The sequence below is a fragment of the Hyla sarda genome, chromosome 1, assembly GCF_029499605.1.
Source record: "Hyla sarda isolate aHylSar1 chromosome 1, aHylSar1.hap1, whole genome shotgun sequence".
Lineage (NCBI taxonomy): Eukaryota > Metazoa > Chordata > Amphibia > Anura > Hylidae > Hyla > Hyla sarda.
This window is the reverse complement of record NC_079189.1, coordinates 303,532,918-303,556,597: the sequence shown is the minus strand read 5'-3', so window position 1 is coordinate 303,556,597 and position 23,680 is coordinate 303,532,918. Positions and strand designations below refer to the sequence as shown.

At 43.0% G+C, this 23,680-nt stretch overlaps 1 protein-coding gene across 2 annotated transcripts in view; it reads right to left on the bottom strand.

Annotated features, from left to right (window-relative positions):
* Positions 1-201: 201 nt before the first annotated feature.
* The window catches only part of MED26 (mediator complex subunit 26), a 38,576-nt gene continuing 15,097 nt past the window's right edge, over positions 202-23,680 (bottom strand). The window contains exons 1-3 of one of the 2 annotated variants that reach the window (XM_056518157.1): positions 14,613-14,771; positions 13,837-13,911; positions 202-3,175 (exon numbers count right to left, since the gene is read on the bottom strand). In XM_056518157.1, the coding sequence (XP_056374132.1) occupies positions 1,520-3,175; positions 13,837-13,902 (1,722 nt within the window). In that variant the 5' untranslated portion in view covers positions 13,903-13,911; positions 14,613-14,771 and the 3' untranslated portion in view covers positions 202-1,519. Of the gene's footprint in view, positions 3,176-13,836; positions 13,912-14,612; positions 14,772-23,680 lie in introns of those variants that run through there. The other variant, XM_056518156.1, reaches the window with a different exon arrangement.

Sequence of the window (23,680 nt, the reverse complement as noted above, 5' to 3'; positions counted from 1 at the left end):
CATTTCTTACAGTATGGCTTTATTTTAAATATACAGTTATAATATTAGTAACATTTCCTTTTTGCAGTACTTTTGTTTTTCCAAACCTTGTTACCATTCCTACCATGAATCCTTTTTCTGTTCTGAAAAGCAACATAGTGGATTTATATATCCACTGAAGTCACACACTTCCAGGGCCCTCTTAAAAAACACCAAACTATACACATTTGTATTTTTTTTATTATGGTTTCCACATTTATATCACAATTTGTCCACCGATAGGACCAAAGTTAGCAAAGTTGCCCTCTTCTGCATACCAGAAATACAGAAGTCTTACTGTACATTCAACTAAGGCTTTTGTTTTTCTTTTTTATGTTTTATTTTTTTGCAAAAAAAAGAAAAAAAAATCACGTTTCTGATGGAGATCCCATAAGGCAGATTACATCTAAAGGAATGATAGCAAGTAGTTTTAAGTTTGTTTGTGTTTTTTTTTTGTTGTTTACCCAGCATACAAACCAGCCCTGTCTGTATTGTCTGGACAATTTAGAAGCTGTTAGCACCATCCGTCACCTTAAAGTTTTGGAGGTGAGGGTCATGTGACGAACTGACATGATAGGGGATGGGAGCTGAAAACATTGAAAATAAAGTCATAAAATGTGCTTTTTTAAAACAAGAGTCAATACCAAATTCCATTCAGTATTGGGCTTCTAAACACAGTGATTAGCAGCAGCTCAGGGATCGGTTCATCACAAATACAGAGGCTATTGGAGGAGTTAACACAAATCATTTTTAAAGGAAAAAAAAGTAAAACCTAGTGGAAGGATGGGGAAATGAATGACTTTAAGACTTCCCCTGCACACGATATAGGGACCAGTTGTTATGCTTGGAACTGAACACTTGAATTTACGCCTCTACTTGGGACACTCAACTTTTTCAAATGGAAATAAAAACAAAAGAAAAAATTCAAATAAATAAATGCATACTCTGTTATGGTAACTTATTCTCAACTTAATTAAATCCTCTTTTACATAAGTTTTAGGTACCTGTCTCATAGATATATATATATATATATTTCTTTAATTTATTCCAGCCCTTTATCAGGTACCGGAAAATTCACTTTTTTGCATTTGAAAGGGTAAATTTGAACTTAACACTTGAATTTTTCACATATTTTTTTTATTACAACCGACTTTCTATAGGAGTTTCAAAACTCCAGACTTAAACCCCCTTGCACACCCTTCCATTGCATTTCTTGACCCCCTTCTTTAATCCTTTTAGTAAACCGGTAGCAGCATTTAGCACAAAAGAACGGGTGTAGAAGACATAGGGGAAGCTCCGGCAGGGGAATGCTATTCCCAGGATGTAGTGGACACAAAGCTTCTCCTCTTCCAGGTGCTCTACAACCCCACCCTCCACATTCCCTGAAACAGGGAACTCCTCTCTCATTTAAATCTTCCATATTGAGCAGTGGTCACCAAGAGACCCATGGATTTGCAGTAAAAAAACCGCAGATATAAGAAAGCAGACTCGGGACAGGTGCTCAGTCTAGGCAGACATAAGGCAAGATGTTTAATCTACCATCATCACCATGTGGATCCAAGGAGATGCACTGCGTCCAATCATACCAATTGCCCTGTGTATCGTGACAGCCATTGACACCAGGCCAATGTTGTTCATGTAGTCTTTCTAAGTCAGCACTAGTTACTTCCCTGTTTTTTCCAGGCAGGTCACTAGGAAGGGCAAGTGGCACTAAAACATGAGTTTTTCTAGCTTCTCGCTTAGTGCATTCCTCCTGTTTTAAATATTCAGACATATAATAATGTGCACTCTGCGTCTGTACACCAGAGGAAGACAACAAGCTGCTTTGCCGATTGAGATAGGACTGGATGATCTCATTTCGAGACAATTCCTTCCAGTTTGTTTGCTCAAAAGGACTTGGTAGCCCTAATTTGGGGTCCTGTTTGTCTGTCTCAGTCCTGTGCTGTTCTGAAGGGGCTGAACTATCATTCTGAGCTGGATCTTTGTGTGTTAGGGGTTTTATTTGCCCAGTCATGAAATCAAATTTTAACTTTCGATCCTTTTTTACTCGTGTCTGTTTGCTAGTCCCATCTGTAGAATATCCTTCTTGTTCACCCCGATTACGGGATTTCTTTTTCTTTTGACTGTCTGAGCCAGATGCAGCATCATCGCTGTCCATTTTGGAGGGCTCTGGTGAAAAGCCACTGCGCGGTGTTTGAGGGTCCATGTACGGCTGACTACTTCGTGGCGTGTGCTGTTGTGTAATCCTGGGAGACTGCTGGTGGTGCCAGTCAGCGGGGAGTGGCTGCTCCACTGGCCTGTGAGGTGAAGAGATTGCCATTTCTCTTCTTGGAGACTCAAGTCTTTTTGCTATGGCAGGAGGTGTAGCAGGGTGCCCAGGGGATTGATACGCGGGTGTATGTGCAGTGTCCACACCAGGCAGCCTTTGGGAGGGGCTGGGCGCAGAACCCTTTGGTGCATATGTGGTGTGCTGCCGTGTCACTAGTTCTGCTCTAGTGCCACGAGGGCTGAAAGAAGAACAGCGGGGACTACGTGGTTGAAGAGAATGGGCATCTTCTAACGCTACACTGTGCTGCTGTAGGACGGCCACTTTTAACAAAGAGGAAGTGCTTGGGTGTTTTACAAGTCCAGGGGAGTTGGTGTGAGGCCGGACAGCATTAACAGGGATTCTACCATGCTTATCATTCTCAGTCTCCAGTCGGTTAGTCTGTGAGCTGCTATCAAGCAGACTTTCAGGGGGACTACCACCGATTCCATTTGTAGGTAGGGGTGAGGAGTTTGGAAACAGCTCATGACTAGGTTTGGCCACTTTGTTAGCAGGCCCCTGGGTACCATCTCTAAGATCCCCCTTTCGCTTTCTATTAGCCAATTTTTCAGCCTTAGGAGAATGCACCTTCTGGATGTCATTCCGTATTTTGAGATCCTGAATAGGCTTTCCACTCAGTACAGCTGGGGCTGTCTCAGTCTTACAGTTAAGGGTGCCACCTCCATTGGCAGAACCTGGTGGATTTGGAGTGCCCTTGGCCAATTGCTCATTCTGCTGGACAGGCTCTATCAGCTTTTGCCAGCTTCGTAGCAGTTTCTTTGCACGTTTGGCAAGATCCTCATTGCTGGTCTTCTTTCGAACATCGTTGATTAATTTTCCTAATCTTGTTTCCTGTGTAATAAATAAATAACATACATATTAAAATCTCCTAACATGTTTATTGTATAAATGGACATGGTCATTTAATAAATTTTTTTTGCATGTCCTAGGAACAGATCCATTCAAAAAAAAGGACGTCAAGAGCATATATATATATATATTTATATATTTATTAACAGGTACACTTTAAGATAGTCATAGACATGAGATGTTTATCTACAAACCAATGGCCGGTTCTGCCACTTTTGTCGAGATCTGCTTAAATTTTTTTTAGAAGACTAAACCAAAGTACGATAGAAGGGAAAGAAAAATACGTTGCACTCACCACGTTTGTAGTTGCAAAAAGTTAATCCATCTTTATTGAAGAATCACACGGTACATCAGTTCAGAAGGGAAGGGAGGAAAATGGACATAAGCTCCGGAGGAGCTGATTGAGTGCACGATCAAGCAGTTGTTACTGTGAAATGGCCCGTCGCACTCAGTCAGCTCCTCCGGAGCTAATGTTAGTTTTCCTCCCTTCCCTTCTGCACTAATGTACCGTGAGATTCTTCAATAAAGATGGATTAACTTTTTGCAACTACAAATGGGGTGAGTGCAAAGTATTTTTCTTTTCCTTCTAAATTTTGCATATTGCCAAATTTTGACATGTTAGCACCACCACCGCCTATCCTGTAGGACGAACTATCCAAAATATCAACTAAGCATACCATTGGTTTTGGGGCTACACCTAAAGTGCCAGACTACTTTTTTCCCACAAAGTACAATTGAGTTCACACCTTCTTTCCGATACTCCCTATGAGAATGGTTGGCTTAAAAGTGACAGCAGCTTCTACTGAAACTGGATCTGCTAATGAGCTGCCAATAAAGCTCTCAAAATCTATCACCAATTTAGAGTGCTGCTGCAACCTATTTGTATACTTTGTATTTGCCACATCATCATGCACCCATGTATTTGGTGGTTGTGCTGGCTTTTTTTCTGTGTTTTATGCCATGCAACTGAGGGCGAGTGGCAACCCTTCCTTTCCACAGGAGGTTTTTAACCTCTTAAGGACCCAGGACGTATGGGTACACCCTGGGTCCCGGTCCTGCGATATAACGCTGGGTCACACGGTGACTCCGCATCATATCGAGGCGGGCCCGGCGTAATAGTGAAGCCGAGACTCACCGCTAATAGCGCGTGGCACTGGTCGCGGTGCCGCACGCTATTAACCCTTTAGCCGCGCGCTCAAAGCTGTGCCGCGCGGCTAAAAACTAAAGTAAAAGTGCCGGGCTAGCTCATTATGCCGCGGCATCTTGAACAGCTGTAGCACAGGAGGAGGTCTTCTTACCTTCTCCTGCGCTGTACAATCGCCGAATGAATGCTTCAAGCCTGAGATCCAGGCTTGAGCAATCAATCGCCTAACACACTGATTGATCCATTCCTATGGAGATGGATCAATCAGTGTAAAAGATCAGTTAATGCAATGTTATAGCCCCCTATAGGAGCTATAATATTGCGTAAGAAAAGTGTATAAAAAAATCATTAACCCTTTCAATTATCCCTTCCCCTAATAAAAGTTTGAATCACCCGGCATTTCCAAGAATAAAAAAAACAGTGTAAATAAAGATAAACGTGTGGTATTGCCACGTGCGGAAATGTCCGAATAATAAAAATATACTGCTTTTTAAACCGCACGTAAGCGCAAAAAAAATTCCAAAGTCTAAAATAGCGCATCTGATCACTTTTTATACCACAAAAAAAGTGAATAAAAAGTGATCAAAAAGTCTGATCAGAACAAAAATGGTATTGCTAAAAACTTCAGATCACGGAGCAAAAAATTAGCCCTCATAGGGCCCTGAACAAAGAAAAAAAAAAAAAAAAGTTATAGGGGTCAGAAGATGACCATTTTAAATGTATACATTTTCCTGCATGTATTCATGATTTTTTTTTTCTGAAGGGATACAAAATCAAAACCTCAGGGGTGTGGAAATAAAAAAAAAAAAACTACTTGTCCAAGGGACTAAAGCGGAACAAAATCTACTTGTCCCTCAAGAAAATCTACTTGTCCTGGTTGATGAAATAATTTCAACCAAAATAGTCTGATCCCCCCCCCCCACTAGACCACCAGGGATGGATATAAGATCCCTTTAGACACTGCTGACAGCGGTGATCTAATGGGTTAATAGGCAATCGCAGTATGCCAGGCTATTAGCGGGGGGAGAGCTCTATCTCCTTTTACACCCGAGGATAGCCCAGAAAAGTCTACATGTAACTTTTTGATCACCTTATAAAACATTTCTCATATGAAGTGACCAAAAATGAGCAATTCTGGAAAAAATTTTTACATTTACACCGTTCACTGTACGGTTTAATTAACATTATATTTTAATAGTCTGGACATTTCCACATGCAGCGATACCACTTATGTTTATTTTTGTACATTATTTTTATTTAAAGAAAATTGGAAACTTTTATTAGGAAAGGGGCTTATTCACATATATACGCACTTTTTAAAATATTTTAATCACTTTTTCAGTCTCAATAGGGACTTATGTGTTACTGGGGGGGTGGGGGTTCTGCTTCTCCAGTTTATGTGGTGCATTGTGTGTCAGAAAATGCTGGAAGTTGCATTTAGTTACTAGATAACTACAACTCCCAGCATGCCCTGATACAGCCTATGGTTCTGTGGGTGTTGCAGCGTGTTGCACTGTATAGTAGGACAGTTAAGGTTATTGTGGGACATGCTGGGAGTTGTAGTTTTGGTTTGTGTCAGCTGCAGAGCCATAGGATGTGTCAAGGAATACTGAGAATTGCAGTTAGTAACTACAACACCCAGCATGCCCTGATGTAGCCTATGGCTCTGCAGCTGACCCGAACCAAAACTACAACTCCCAGCATGTTACACTTTATAGTTCTACAGTTTAGGTTATGGTCCAACATGCTGGGAGTTGTAGTTTTGGTTCGGGCGTGTTTGTGTGCATCCGTGGGGCTCTTGGTCGTCGGGTGAGTATGAAGGGGGGGATTCTGGGGGGGAAATTTAGTGCGGGTGCCACTAAAAATAAATAAAATTAGATGGCACAACTGCCCTAATGCCCGATGTGACAGTCCGCTCCTATACAAAACATTCATGCATACACATATACATACACCAGCCACTGCCCCCATATCATACATACACACCCCCGCCACTGCCCCCACCACATCATACATTACATACACACATCACACATACATCATACACACATCACACATAGACATCATACACACAGTATACATTACAAACACATCATACATTACATACACTCACACCATACATATACACCATACATATGCACACATCATACATACACCTGCCGCTGCCCACCCCACATCATAAATCACATACACACATCACACTTAGACATTATACACACATCATACATTACATACACATCACACATAGACATCATACACACATACACTCACACCATACATATCCACCAGTGTTTCCCAACCAGGGTGCCTCCAGCTGTTGCAAAACTACAACTCCCAGCATGCCCAGGGCATGCTGGGAGTTGTAGTTTTGCAACAGCTGGAGGCACCCTGGTTGGGAAACACTGATATACACCATACATATGCACACATTATACATACACTTGCCGCTGCCCCCCCCCCGCCCCCATCATACATTACATAAACATCACACATACACTCACACCATACATATACAACCACCCTTCCTGCCGCCGCCTGTATTCTCGGCCTCCTCACCTGATCCGCCATGAGTGGACATCAGAGCTGTAGTCACCGCCGGTGTGAGGTGAGATTTCCGTCCTCTCCCTCTCCCCCCTGCTCTGTGTTTTCCCCGTGCAAACAAGCAACCTCCCCGTGGTGGATTAGGTCCTGTCTAGACAGAGCCGGGGAGGGGGAGGGATAGAGCTGTGCGTCCTCTCTCTCTCTCACCCTGCTGTGTCTTCTGAGCTCCGTCCATCCTCCGGGAGGGGAGATAAGGGGGCTCTGCAGTCAGCTGGAGACCGCTGCCCCCTCCATACACCCTGAGGGTCGGTGTGAGGTGGAGACTTGCATCGGCTCCTGCGCCTCACACCGACATTAAAGAAAAATAAGGGAGAAGTCTGTCTGTCTGTCCCTGCTAGCCCGATACAGGGCTAAATCTATAAACAATTCACCTGCCCGGCACCCAAAACTACTTGTCCCGGGCGTCGGGCTATAGGATTTCCACATCCCTGAACCTATACAAGTAGGGTATCATTTTAACCGTATGGACCTACAGAATAAAGATAAGGTGTCATTTTTGCCGAAAAATGTACTGCATAAAAACGGAAGCCCCCAAAACTTACAATAGTGTTTTTTCATCAATTTTGTCGCACATTGATTTTGTTTTTCCCGTTTCACCGTAGATTTTTGGGCAAAATGACTAATGTCATTACAAAGTAGAATTAGTGACGCAAAAAATAAGCCATCATATAGAATTTTAGGGGAAAATTTTAAAGAGTTATGATTTTTTTTAAAGTTAAGGAGGAAAAATTGAAAATGTAAAAAAAAAAAATCCCAAGTCCTTAAGGGGTTAAACTAATAGTGGATCATGCATGTCACCCAGTTAGTGGCTAAATTTCCAGCAAAGGTGAGTAGGAGTGTTAGGACCCCATCCAAAGTGAGCCGACCTCTGCAGAGGGTCAAAAAGAGTGCCAAGAGCCTCAATGTTTTGACCAAGAGTGCTGCTGCAATCTTTTATTTGCATCATTAATTAAGAGATTTCTAGTTTAATGCACTTTGAATTCAGATTTCCCACTTAATCAGGTAACCACACAGTGCCAGGAGAGTAGTGCACATGGGTTCTAGTAAACAGAATATCCAGGTATCCACTTAACATGCACCCTGGTCATTTCCACATCTAACATCAGATTAAAGGGGTTATCTAGGTTTTATTAACTTTTTACTATCATGCCAAGTTATGTCATAAGTGTTTTTTGTGTGTGTATTTGTGATTTCAGAAAAAGGGGCATGATCCACCCACACATGTAAGGCAAGTAAAGCACTTAAGACCTAACTTGGCACGACAGTAAAGAGTTAATAAAACCTGGATAACCCCTTTAAGCAGGAGACACTTAAAAGGTCTTATCTGGGAAGAGGAGAAGTATTACCTCTTTTGCTCCTTTGTATTACACTTCAACCCTGCTCACATCATGCACCATCATGCAGTTATTGGACATAAATTGTGGGCATATTTTGCCTGCACAAGATGAGGATTTGGTACCCAACTCCTCTTGCGTGCAGAGTGGAAGTGGAGTGCAAGTGGTAACACCTTTTCTGCTCCTTGGACAATCCCTTTAAAAAGTACTTATAAGAAAACTTCTATGAACTTTCAAATACCGTATATACTCGAGTATAAGCCGACCCGAGTATAAGCCGAGACCCCTAATTTCAAGCCAAAATCCCAGGAAAAGTTATTGACTCGAGTATAAGCCTAGGGTGGGAAATACATCATCCCCCCCTGTCATCATCCAGACCAGTCATTAACATCCTCATCATCATCACCGCCTGTCATCATCCAGACCCTCATCATCATCATCACCTGTCATCATCCCCTTGTCATCATCCCACACATCACCCCTTCATCATCCCCTTGCCATCATCCCACACATCCCCCCCTTCATCATCCCCTTGTCATCATCCCACACATCCCCCCCTTCATCATCCCCTTGTCATCATCCCCACCCCCCTTCATCATCCCCTTGTCATCATCCCCACCCCCCTTCATCATCCCCTTGTCATCATCCCCACCCCCCTTCATCATCCCCTTGTCATCATCCCCACCCCCCTTCATCATCCCCTTGTCATCATCCCCCCCCCCTTCATCATCCTCTTCTCATCATCCGCCCTCAGTGGTCTTCAAGTTGTAGTTTTGAAACCTCCGGAGGTCCGCAGGTTGAAGACCACTGCGGCCTTCGACGTCATCCAGCCCCCTCTCACCCCCTTTAGTTCTGTACAGTACTCACCTCCGCTCGGCGCTGGTCCGGTGCTGCAGGGCTGTCCGGAGAGGAGGTGGTCTGGTGGGATAGTGGTTCCGGGCTGCTATCTTCACCGGGGGCGCCTCTTCTCCGCGCTTCCGGCCCGGAATAGAGGCGTTGCCTTGACAATGACGCAGAAGTACGTTGGCAATGAACGTACCTCTGCGTCGTTGTCAAGGCAACGTGACTATTCTGGGGCCGTTCCCGAAGCGCTTAGAAGAGGCCTTCCCGGTGAAGATAGCAGCCCGGAACCACTATCCCACCGGACCACCTCCTCTCCGGACAGACCTGCAGCACCGGACCAGCGCCGAGCGGAGGCGAGTACTGTACAGAACTAAAGGGGGGTGAGAGAGGGCTGGATGATGTCGAAGGCCGCAGTGGTCTTCAACCTGCGGACCTCCGGAGGTTTCAAAACTACAACTCCCAGCAAGCCCGGACAGCCGATGGCTGCCCGGGCTTGCTGGGAGTTGTAGTTTTGAAACCTCTGGAGGTCCGCAGGTTGAAGACCACTGCGGGTGGAGAGTTCACTCGAGTATAAGCCGAGGGGGGTGTTTTCAGCACGAAAAATCGTGCTGAAAAACTCGGCTTATACTCGAGTATATACGGTACATCTCCATTTTCCAAAGAGAAGCTTGTTTTTAGGATTAGAAAACCAAGTTCTATATTCTAGGTTTTTAAACTAATTAGTGGATCCTGCATGTCAAGTGAGTAAGAGTGTAAGGACTTTAGATATTGAAATAGTAGCAGACTTCGTTCTGACTTAAAAAGCTGGAATTTGTTACTGTTCATCAGTTTGAGCTACCCTAGATGTTTCCAGTAATTTTTTTATTGCTGGTTTGCTATCAGTGTTTTTAGTGGCATTATTAACCCCTTAAGGACGGAGACCATTTTCACCTCTAGGACGCAGCCCTTTTTTGCAAATCTGACCACTGTCACTTTAAACATTAATAACTCTGAAATGCTTTTACTTATTCTGATTCTGAGATTGTTTTTTCGTGACATATTCTACTTTAACATAGTGGTAAATTTTTGTGGTAACTTGCATCCTTTCTTGGTGAAAAATCCCAAAATTTGATGGAAAAAATTGAAAATTTAGCATTTTTCTAACTTTGAAGCTCTCTGCTTGTAAGGAAAATGGATATTCAAAATATTATTTTTTTTGGATTCACATATATAATATGTCTACTTTATGATTGCATCATAAAATTGACGTGTTTTTACTTTTGGAAGACACCAGAGGGCTTCAAAGTTCAGCAGCAATTTTCCAATTTTTCACAAAATTTTCAAACTCACATTTTTTCAGGGACCAGTTCAGGTTTGAAGTGGATTTGAAGGGTCTTCATATTAGAAATACCCCATAAATGACCCCATTATAAAAACTGCACCCCCCAAAGTATTCAAAATGACATTCAGTAAATGTTTTAACCCTTTAGGTGTTTCACAGGAAAAGCAGCAAAGTGAAGGAGAAAATTCAAGATCTTCATTTTTTACACTCGCATGTTCTTGTAGACCCAATTTTTGAATTTTTACAAGGGGTAAAAGGAAAAAATGTTTACTTATATTTGTAGCCCAATTTGTCTCGAGTAAGCACATACCTCATATGTCTATGTAAAGTGTTCGGTGGGCGCAGTAGAGGGCTCAGAAGCGACAAGAGGATTTTAGAGAGTACGTTTTTCTGAAATGGTTTTTGGGGGGCATGTTGCATTTAGGAAGCCCCTATGGTGTCAGAACAGCAAAAAAAAAAAAAAAAAAAAAAACACACATGGCATACCATTTTGGAAACTAGACCCCTTGAGGAACATAACAAGGAATAAAGTGAGCCTTAATACCCCACAGGTGTTTCACGACTTTTGCATATGTAAAAAATAAAATAAAAACATTTCACTAAAATGTGGGTTTCCCCCCAAATTTCAAATTTTTGCAAGGGTTAATAGCAGAAAAGACCCCCCAAAATTTGTAACCCCATCTCTTCTGAGTATGGAGGTACCCCATAAGTGGACCTGAAGTGCACTGCGGGCGAACTACAATGCTCAAAAGAGAAGGAGTCATATTTGGCTTTTTGAGAGCAAATTTTGCTCGGGGGGCATGTCGCATTTAGGAAGCCCCTATGGTGCCAGAACAGCAAAAAACCCACATGGCATACCATTTTGGAAACTAGACCCCTCACAGAATGTAATGAGGGGTACAGTGAGCATTTACCCCCCCAATGGTGTCTGACAGATCTTTGGAACAGTGGGCTGTGCAAAATTTTTCATTTTCATGGACCACTGTCCCAAAGATTCGTCAGACACCAGTGGGGTGTAAATTCTCACCCCTTATTACATTCCGTGAGGGGTGTAGTTTCCAAAATGGGGTCACATGTGGGTGTGTTTTTTTTTTTGCGTTTATCAGAACCGCTGTAATAATCAGCCACCCCTGTGCAAATCACCTCAAATGTACATGGCGCACTCTCCCTTCTGGGCCTTGTTGTGCGCCCCTAGAGCACTTTGTGCCCACATATGGGGTATCTCCGTACTCGGGAGAAATTGCGTTACAAATTTTGGGGGGGCGTTTTTCCCTTTTACCTCTTGTGAAAATGAAAAGTATAGGGCAACACCAGCATAAGGGGTAAAAGGAGAAAAAGCCCCCCAAAATTTGTTAGGCAATTTCTCCCGAGTACGGCGATACCCCATATGTGACCCTATTGTGAGAGCGCCATGCGCATTTGAGGCCTGAATTATGGACTTGCATAGGGGTATTCTATGCCAGTGATTCCCAAACAGGGTGCCTCCAGCTGTTGCTAAACTCCCAGCATGCTTGGACAGTCAATTGCTGTCCAGAAATGCTGGGAGTTTCTGTTTTGCAACAGCTGGAGGCTCCATCTTAGAAACACTGCCGTACAATACATTTTTCATTTTTATTGGGGTGGTGTGGGGGCAGTGTACGTGTGTATATGTAGTGTTTTACTCTTTATTTTAGGTTAGTGTAGTGTAGTGTTTTTAGGTTACATTCACACTGACGGCGGATTACACTGAGTTTCCTGCTAGGAGTTTGAGCTGCGGCGGAAAATTTGCCGCAGCTCAAATTTGTAGCGGGAAACTCACTGTAATCTGCCGCCAGTGTGAATGTAGCCTGTACATTCACATGGGAGGGGGGCCAAAACTACAACTCCCAGCATGCACTCACAGACCATGCATGCTGGGAGTTGCAGTTTTGCAACAGCAGGAGGCACACTGGCTGGAAAACCTTGAGTTAGGTTCTATGACCTAACTCAGTATTTTCCAACCAGTGCGCCTCCAGCTGTTGCAAAACTACAACTCCCAGCATGTACTGATTGCGGAAGGGCATGCTGGGAGATGTAGTTATGCAATGGCTGGAGGCACGCAAGTACAACTCCCAGTACGCAGAGACAGCCTTATGCTGTTCCTGAATGCCGGAAGTTGTAGTTTTGCAAGATTTAGAGGGGTTCAGGTTGTAAATCACTGTCCAGGGGTCTCAAAACTGTGGCCCTCCAGATGTTGCAAAACTACAACTCGCAGCATGCCCAGACAGCAAACTGCTGTCTGGGCATGCTGAGAGTTGTAGTTTTGCAACATCTGGAGGGCTACAGTTTGAGACCACTTAGTGATCTACAACCTGAACCCCTCTAAATATTGCAAAACTACAAGTCCCAGCATGCCCACACAGCAAACAGCTGTCTGAGCATGCTGGGAGTTGTAGTTTTGCAACATCTGGAGGGCCACGGTTTAGAGACCACTGTAAACTGTGGCCCTTCGAATGTTGCTAGGCAACAACTCACCTAGCAGGACCCGGAAGTATTGCTGCCGCCGCCGCACGTGGGGATAGGTTCGCGAACGGGGATCCGGGATCCAGGTAGGGACCTTCGGCGCCGACCTTCCCTGGACGGTTCCCCCATTTTGCCCGGACACCGATAGGAGGGCAAAGCGGGGGAACCGAACTTTAACCCCCCCCTCCCCCGGTCTGCTATCGGTCGGTCGCTCGGCCGACCAATAGCAGGGATAGGAGGGGTGGCACCCCTGCCACCAAACTCCTATCCCTTTAGGGGGATCGAGGGTGTCTCGGACACCCCCGATCCCTCTTATTTTCCGGGTCACCAGTGAACCGTATGACCCGGAATCACGCAGATCGCAGGTCTGAATTGATCTGCGATTTGCGCGCATCGCGGTCATGGGGGGGGGGGGGGGTCTCAGGACCCCCCTCGGCGATGTGCCGGGATGCCTGCTGTTAGATAACAGCAGTCCTCCCGGCCCGATCACTGCTACCGGTGACGCGGCGCTCCCAGAACCCCACGACGTACATGTACGTCGCCGCGCGCCAAGTGACACTTCACGGCGCCGTACATGTACGTCGCTCATCGTGAAGGGGTTAAAATAAGCATTTTCTCTGACATTGCTTCAGTCTCAGGCCATGTTGACATGATGGAATTCCAAACAGAATTCCACAGTAAAATTCTGCCTGAAATCCCAGGGGAATCTCATTCAGACAGCTGCATTTTCGTGGCGAACATGCTTGCAATATTTAAAAACCTGCCTTTAAATTTTGCAAAGTAGCGGGTGGAATATGGAAAGCATGGAAAAGCCACCAAAAAGGGTTTGCTTAAAGTGAACCTGTCATCAGATAGCATTAAACAGGGACAGGATGCCTTGTTACAGCGATGCACAAACCCCACAACATGCCACACCTACCTCCAGTGCCTCTTTGGTAATAGGATACTTCTCCAAGCTGGAGATCACTTCTAACACAGCCACCATGTTAACAATCTGCAAAGAAAGTTCTGAAATTAATTAATTGAGAAAAGAAATAAAAAAAAAAATTAAAAAAAAACTGTCAGCAGTTGGTGAGTCCCTTTAAGTGTCCTCATCACTTGTGTTGTACTTCAATGCTGGGCAACTACTCCAGTCATTACTTCTTGTGACTGGTATACAGTCCAAGTGTCTATAGCTAGCAATAGGTTTGGCAGGTTCATGGATCCCATCAAATGCCATTCATTTATGTTCCGAAACGGTGGCAAAAAGGCTGAGTTCCTACCGCATTTTTGAACAAATGCTGTTAAAACCTTGACATTACCGTTATAACTGCAACATGTGAACAAAGCCTTTATTCTTTTCCAATATGGCTGCTGTATCAACTCCTCGCAGTTTTAAAGATTGCTGCTAGCAGTCATTGAATTAGAAACGTCATTGTTTACAATGAATGGATAAAAATCTGTCCTGGTCATGTGACAGACACCCAGGTATACAAAGTTTTGCAAGTCTATTCTGATAACTATTGTAAATAGTCTTGCATTTTTATATTAGGAACAACAACCTGCTGTAGTCCACTTCCGAAGTCATTCTCCCGGGATTATCCAATTAACAAAAACAAACCATTGATCACTCAGTTGTCCATTTATTCACACATTTCCAGGAAGAATGGAACAATGCAGAGTACTTAGAACTCTATGAACACATTTTACACTTACCGTGAAAAGGACTTCGTATAAAGAGATTAGGGTGCTTAGTGCCAATTTATATTCCTATCCAATCATATTTCCTCAGCACCTCCCTAATAGAGTTCAGATCTAACTTGCTAGTTATATAGTTTGAACAGAAAGAAAATGCTCATAAAAAGTATCACTTTTTAGGGCACAGTCCAATGATACAGAAACCACATCCACACACAGGGGCCAATGATTCAGCCAGCAAAATTGATCTGAATAATTGAACGGTCACCACGCTGAGGGCGACAGAAGGTGCAGCAGGAGGAAGGGGCTCAGGAGGTTAAGCAGGGGCCGGGGCAGGCTGTGCAGAGTTGTTATGTGGCAGGCTACACCTTGTTGGCAGCAGCAGTGCAGGGTGCTCTCCTCAGAACAGACTCTTGTAATCAACCAATCTCTGCTCAGAATACGCACCATTAAAGGGAACCTGTTATACCTCTCATACTACCTGAATGACACGTCCTAGATGTCTTATACCCCTTGATCTCCGCCTATACCCAAACAGGGAAGATTCTATAAATCAGTGATAGTATATGGAAAAATAAAGTTATGGCTTTTAAGGGTACATTCACGCATACAGGATCCTACGTAGATTTGATGAGCAGGATTTGTAACTGCCCATTAGAAGCTGTGCTCAGTCATTAGGTTTACAGTGAAATCTGCAGCAGAAAATCCTACAGATCCACTATAGAGGTAGCCGGAGGGCTTACCTCTGTTCCCTGCTGTCCCGCTCTGTCATTGATAGAGCCTGGCTGGACTAGGCTCTATCTATGGATCGCAGAGCACACAGATCAATGGAGTTCAATAGAACTCTATTCATCTGTATGAGGAATCTAATGATTCTGCCTAAAAGTCCCCTAAGGGAATAAGAAGAAAAAAATAAAAAATAAAGACAAATCACCCCCTTTTCCTATATAAAAACATGTAAAACAAACATATTTGGTATTGCTGTGTGCGTAATTGTATGCACTATTAAAATATAACATTATGTATCCTGTACGGTAAATGACAAACGTAAAAAAAATACCAAACCACATAATTGCAATTTTTATAAAATCCCAGTAAAAAAATATAAAAAAAAAAGTCAGGTCAATACCAAAATGGTACAGATACAAAAAACAAATGATGGCGCAAAAAATGAGCGCTCTTAGCCTCATATGCGGAGGGAAAAAAAAAAAAAGCTACAGGGGTCAGAAAATTGCTAATTGTTTTTTTGTTTTTTTTTTTTATAGAAAAGTTCTGAATTTTCTTTAAGTTAGTTAAACATGACGGAAACTATACAAATCTGGTATTGCTGTAATCAGGCCGGCCTAAAGTATCAAAACAACATGTTACCTCAACCACAAGGTAAATGGTGCAGAGAAGAAAACCACCAAATCTGCTAAATTATCTTTGACTATTTCAATTTCACTTCAATATTTTTTGGTTCGGAGAATATGTTATGGAAAAATTTAAAGGTATCATTATAGTAGGTATTTATTGCTATTATAGGACGAGGAGGAAAAATGAGTGTAAATGTGAAAATTGGCCCGGAGAAGTGGATCGTCATGAGGGACAAGTAGATTTTGCTTCGCTTTAGTCCAGTGGAAAAGTAGTTTTTTTTTATTGAATTTCCGCACCCCTGAGGAGGAAAAAACTAAATGCAAAAATTGGTTAGGTCATTAACACCTTCCTGATAATCAAACGTATGGCCTGATGTAATGGTACTGGCATTAAGATTGTGGATGGAGGTGGTCTTCTTACCTCCATGCTTCAGACTGCCATTCTTTTGATACAGTCTGCCTCAGACAGGCTGTACTAGAAGAGCACCAATAACACTGATCAATGCTATGGCACACCACTGAATGGTGAAAGTAAAAGATTTTTCACCTATTGTGTTGGGGGGGGGAGAATTTAATTATATATATATATATATATATATATATATATATATATATATATATATATATATATACACACACACACACACTGCTCAAACAAATAAAGGGAACACTAAGATAACACATCCTAGTTCTGAACGCATGAACTAAATCGTATGAAATAGTTTTATGTGCCGACAACAAAATCACACAAAAATTATCAATGGAAATCAAAATTTAGCAACCCATGGAGGTCTGCATATGGAGGGACACTCAAAATTAAAGTGGAAAACCACACTACAGGCTGATCTAGCTTTGATGTAATGTCTTCAAAACAAGTCAAAATGAGGCTCAGTAGCGTGTGTGGTCTCCACGTGCCCGTATGACCTCCCTACAATGCCTGGGCATGCTCCTGATGAGTTGGCAGATGGTCTCCTGAGGGATGTCCTCCCAGAACTGGACTAAAGCATCCGCCAAATCTTGGACAGTCTGTGGAGTAACATGGCGTTGGTGGATTGAGCGAGACATGATGTCCCAGATGTGCTCAATCGGATTCAGGTCTGGGGAAAGGACGGGCCAGTCCATAGCATGAATACCTTCCTCTTGCAGGAACTGCTGACACACTCCAGTCACATGAGGTCTAGCATTGTCTTGCATTAGGAGGAACCCAGGGACAACCACACCAGCATATGCTCTCACAAGGGGTCTGAGGATCTCATCTCGGTACCTAATGGCTGTCAGGCTACTTCTGGCAAGAAATGCCACCCCCGACCATTACTGCCCCACATGTTGCAGGCAGCAGAACATTCTCCACAGCGTCTCCAGACTGTCACATGTGCTCAGTGTGAACCTGCTTTCATCTGTGAAGAGCACAGGGTGTCAGTGGCGAATTTGCCAATCTTTGTGTTCTCTGGCAAATGCCAAACATCCTGCATGGTGTTTGGCTGTAAGCACAACCCCCACCTGTGGACGTGGGGCCTTCATACCACCATCATGGAGCCTGTTTCTGATCATATGAGTGGACACATGCACATTTGTGGCCTGCTGAAAATCATTTTGCAGGGCTCCGGCAGTGCTCCTCCTTGCACAAAGGCGGAGGTAGCGGTCCTGCTGCTGGGTTGTTGCCCTCCTACGGCCTCCTCCACATCTCCTGACGTACTGACCTGTCTCCTGGTAGCACCTCCATGCTCTGGACACTATGCTGACAGACATAGCAAACATTTTTGCCACATAGAAGAAAAAAAAAGGAGACTGTGTAGTTCAGCTCAACACTCGTTGGACATCAATAGACAGGACTGCAGTTATCATGCGGCATTGGAGCACGTACAGTGCGGGCCGTATCCTGAATGATATAGAGCACACAAAAGGAAGTTGTTTTTTCTTTGTGTCCATGTTTTTATACGTGAAGTAAAAGTAATGTTTTAGCCTATTTTTGTGAGCTGGACCCCCTACATTCTTTGTGTGCTTCTTGCCACAGCTCACATTAATGTGCCATCCTGGATGAGCTGCCCTACCTGAGCCACTTGTGTGGGTTGTAGACTCAGTCTCATGCCACCACTAGAGTGAAAGCACCGCCAGCATTCAAAAGTGACCAAAACATCAGCCAGGAAGCATAGGAACTGATCAGTGGTCTGTTGTAACATCATGGGAGTGTCTTGCTAATTGCCCATAATTTCCACCTGTTGTCTGTTCCATTTGGACAACAGCATGTGAAATTGATTGTCAGTGTTACTTCCTGAGTGGACAGTGTGATTGACTTGGAGTTACATTGTGTTTAAGTATTTTTTTTTTTTGAGCAGTGTGTGTGTGTGTGTGTGTGTGTGTGTGTGTGTGTGTGTGTGTGTGTGTGTGTAAATAGAAGAGCTATGCCAATATGGGTAACTTTAATTATGTTGACACAGAATAAAGATACTGTTATCAGTTTTACTGCACCCCAACCCATGTCTGAAACATTGCTTTTTTTTTTTAAGCTTTCTCTCCCACAAAATATTTTTTGTTGCACCATACATTTAATGGTTAAACTAAAAGGTTTAGGGGCAAAATACAATTGGTCGAGCCCAAAAAAAGCCCTTACATGGCTTTATGAAAATTTTTTAGTTATTAAATTTAAAAGGACAAGGGAAAAAACACTAACATAAAAAAATTGCCTGGTCCTTAACCCCTTAAGGACCGGAGGTTTTTCCGTTTTTGCATTTTCGTTTTTTGCTCCTTGCCTTTAAAAAATCATAACTCTTTCAAATTTACACCTAAAAATCCATATGATGGCTTATTTTTTGCGCCACCAATTCTACTTTGTAATGACGTCAGTCATTTTGCCCAAAAATCTATGGTGAAGCGGGAAAAAAAATCATTGTGCGACAAAATTGAAAAAAAAAAACGCTGTTTTGTAACTTTTGGGGGCTTCCGTTTCTACGTAGTACATTTTTCGGTAAAAATGACACCTGATATGTATTCTGTAGGTCCATACGATTAAAATGATACCCTACTTATATAGGTTTGATTTTGTCGGACTTCTGGAAAAAATCATAACTACATGCAGGAAAATTAATACGTTTAAAATTGTCATCTTCTGACCCCTATAACTTTTTTATTTTTCCGTGTATGGGGCGGTATGAGGGCTCATTTTTTGCGCCGTGATCTGAAGTTTTTAACGGTACCATTTTTGCATTGATAGGACTTATTGATCACTTTTTATTCATTTTTAAATGATATAAAAAGTGACCAAAAATGCACTATTTTGGACTTTGGAATTTTTTTGCGCGCACGCCATTGACCGAGCGGTTTAATTAATGATATATTTTTATAATTCGGACATTTCCGCACGCGGTGATACCACATATGTTTATTTTTATTTTTATTTACACTGTGTTTTTTTTTTATTGGAAAAGGGGGGTGATTCAAACTTTTAATAGGGGAGGAGTTAAATGATCTTTATTCACTTTTTTTTTTCACTTTTTTTTTGCAGTGTTATAGGTCCCATAGGGACCTATAACACTGCACACACTGATCTTCTATGTTGATCACTGGTTTCTCATAAGAAACCAGTGATCAACGATTCTGCCGCATGACTGCTCATGCCTGGATCTCAGGCACTGAGCAGTCATTCGGCGATCGGACAGCGAGGAGGCAGGTAGGGGCCCTCCCGCTGTCCTGTCAGCTGTTCGGGATGCCGCGATTTCACCGCGGCTATCCCGAACAGCCCACTGAGCTAGCCGGGATGCTTTCGGTTTCACTTTAGACGCGGCGTTCAACTTTGAACGCCGCGTCTAAAGGGTTAATAGCGCGCGGCACAACGATCAATGCCGCGCGCTATTAGCCACGGGTCCCGGCCGTTGTTAGAGGCCGGGCCCGACCCGCTATGACGCGGGGCCACGCCGTGGCCCCGCGTTATAGATCGGGAGTGGACACATGACGTTCCAGTACGTCATGTGTCCTTAAGGGGTTAAAGGGGTATTCCAGGCCAAAACTTTTTTTTATATATCAACTAGCTCCAGAAAGTAAAACAGATTTGTAAATTACTTCTATTAAAAAATCTTAATCCTTCCAATAGTTATTAGCTTCTGAAGTTGAGTTGTTGTTTTCTGTCTAACTGCTCTCTGATGACTCACGTCCCGGGAGCTGTGCAGTTCCTATGGGGATATTCTCCCATCATGCACAGCTCCCGGGATGTGACATCATCATTGAGCAGTTAGATAGAAAACTTCAGAAGCTAATAACTATTGGAAGGATTACGATTTTTTAATAGAAGTAATTTACAAATCTGTTTTACTTTCGGGAGCCAGTTGATACATATAATAAAAGGTTTTGCCTGGAATACCCCTTTAAGGCCAAAGTGGGCTGCTTCCTGACTGGTTTCAGTAGTTAAAAAACCCCAAAATTGGCCTTTTAGTATAAAAATGTACACCTGTAATATGTGGAAAAATTACAAGCAGAACAGATTATGAAATTCAGACCTCTGAACTTTTACTTGTGCAAATAATTGATCTTTTTATGACGTCTCGTAAGAGTCATTCCCATAACCACACTGTAAAGCAATAGACAACAATCATACAAACTGCAGTGGTTAGCACAAACAATGGCCAGGAATCAAACTCCTGGCCCAGGTGTTTACCAGCTTCTACATCGCTGTAGAATATATTAGTGCTGCATTTCCTAATTCTGCCCTAAACCTGTACTCTAATAACTAATGTATACATTCTAAAGTTAACAATCTTATAGACCACAAGAGCACACACGTTGCACAGGTTAAAAACTTCAGGTCATAAGGAGTCAACCTAAAAACTATTCACTAGGCTTAGTGACCAGACAGATCATTTAAAGGCAGGGTCACATGCGCAGCATTATTTTACGCTGCAGATGCACCGACGGCAGTCATAGAGGGACTGAAGAGCAAGCTTCCAGCTGCAACCGGATAGCTCCATTTGTCCGCTCATAGTAGAGGATTTCTACAGCGGGAAATCCACCACTACTAGCATACACACAGAGCTACCTGGCCACAGACAGAAGCTTGCTATTCAGTGACTGACTGTAGTTGGCACATCCGCAGCGTGAACTATGCTGTGGATGTGTACCATGTGACCCTGCCTGTCACCCACACTATCCTGCTAGTACAGACTGGTAGTGTGGGTGACACTGATAATGATACTCATCTACCCTGAACCTCGGTTCTGTTCGCCCGTTATTGTCCTCATTCAGGCAGCAGGCTTTGTGACCGGGCAGAGCTCCAGGAGCACACTAACATTACTGCTGCCGATTTCAATAGGGTCGGGCAGGGATTTGGTATTTTACCTGGGTTGAGCAGAGAAAAAAAAAAAGAATAAAGTAGTTCATGCACTATTTTTTTTCTTCAGTCATTGTGGGGGGGACTGGCTGGCAGAGTTTCATGTACTGGAGCCCAATGACAATGAACGAGCCCTTAAGCTAGTTTCACATCAGTGTTTGTGTGTTCCATTCGAGTGATCCGGCAAAAAGACAGAAAAATTGACATGAGCTCATCCCATTGAAGCCCATGGGGCATTTTTGTGATCAGGTCATCTCAGTTTGTGGTCAGTTTTTTTGGCTGATCAAAAACCATAGCATGCACTATTTTTTTTGTCCAGCCAAAAAAAACTTGACTACAAAACAAAACTCTAAGGCTAAGTTTACATTGGAGTTTGGTGTCCGTTTTTTCGCAGGAGTGGAGCAGATAAATCACCGTTTGCAGTATTCTTGTCTCTGATCAAGTCACGAAATTTGGACAGACTCAACGAACTGAGCTCCCCTGAACAGAGTGCAACGTTAATGTGACTCTAGCCTTACATACCAAAATTAACATTAATGTCTATGTTACCAGAAGGGGATCACTAAGTTTGCATAGATTTTTTTTACTTTCCAGTTACATCCGGTTTTCAAAGTGAGCATGCTCAGAAAACAGACTGATGTGAACTGATATAAATTGTCCGTTTTTATTTAACTGAACATGTCAACTTTCTAGTAGTGTTTTTTTAATAACGAGTTAGTTTGAGTCAGTTTATCATCTATTCAAAATATGATCTGTTCAACTACATAAACTGATCATGTCTGAACGGTCCACAAACCCTGATGTGAACCAAGCCCTCTTAGCACTGTTGAGCGGGTGCTACTAGTTCACACAGAAGGCATGAAGGGGGAGATTTATTAAAACCTGTGCAGAGGAAATGTGGTGCAGTAGCATATAGCCACCAATGAGATTGCTTCTTTTCGTTTTCAGAGGCCTCTTCAAATATGAAAGAAGCAATCTAATTGGGTGCTATGGCCAACTAGTCAGATTGTCAGGCTTTGATAAATCTCCCCAGAAGTCTATCAGAGTCCTGACCAGGCGACTGGAGGGACTGCAGATACCCTTACCAAAATCCATTTCACAGGGAACATTAGAGAGGATCTAAAATGTAGCAGTGAGTCTGGAGACTGAATAGATTAAATATGCATGTGTAAACATTTGTTGTCCATAATCTCAGGGAAGGATGGGGTTAATCCTATTCAGGACGCTGCACCTTAGTCTGTTTACAGTTCAGGGCTGCCATCCCATCATGCCCTGGGTCAGTCCTCTATAAATAGAGAGTTGAGTGCTATTCATAGGAGCCCGATCAGGTTATAACTGATTAGCATAAAACACTGACAGCATGCAGGGCAGTAGCACTTGTGATGCCCAGCTCAGGTATTAAGACGTGCATGCCATGCTGCAGCAATGCTGACAGTTTAGGGAGCCCCAGACTATAAATTCAAAAGACACGGACTGCCACGGCATAACTCACACAGACACAATAGTGAAGAATATGACTTGTCACTCAGATTGCCAAGAAATCCTCATGTAACAGCTGCCACTGTTCTCTTCAGAAGGAGCACATCATGTTACTGACTCCCATACATGTGACAATAACGTGCAGTCATTTCCAGGAACAGGAAGGCACTGTATAAGTTCTCCACAGGTGCCTTCACGTCACTGGTTGGGTTAGAATTGGACAACCTGGTATACACCGACCACCTTATGTCGCTAAATTAATCCAACACGTTATTTTCAATGGCAAAACAGAGGATTTAAAAAGATTTATACAATAAAATAAATAAAAGAATGTAATAGTAGTGTATTCACCCTAATACTAAACATCCTAAACAACTAAAAGGTCACAACAACAAGCAGCAAAACTGCATGAGGCTTTCTTTTGAATTTGGTGTTTTTGGTCGATAGGTGACATACTCCATATCAGAATTACTGCAACGAGCCGCACCACTCTACACAAATGTTAGGAGCTACCACAACTGCTGGGTCATCAAGATTATATAGGGGATCTGTGCATGCGGCAGTATGTGACAAATGTGTCACCTGTACAATTGGTGTGGCAAAAACCTGCATTGCAAAATGCATGTACAGTATGGAGGAATATGCTTAGGCTAAATAATGGAGTGAAGTAAAAATAAGCAAAGGTGTGTGGAAATAGAAAGTGACTGGAACAACCTCATTCAGATGAGTGGAACTGATTTTCAGTATAAAACACATGGGTTTAAAAGGTCCAATTATATAAATAAATGTGATTGCTGATGTTAATTACAAAAATGTCTGTGTATGACTACATCCCAACTTTCACTAAGCACCCTGCGATTCTCATCAGCAGCCATATATTGAAACATCAGGAAATACTGTTAGGCCATGTTCACATGGGTGACTGTCGGCACAGA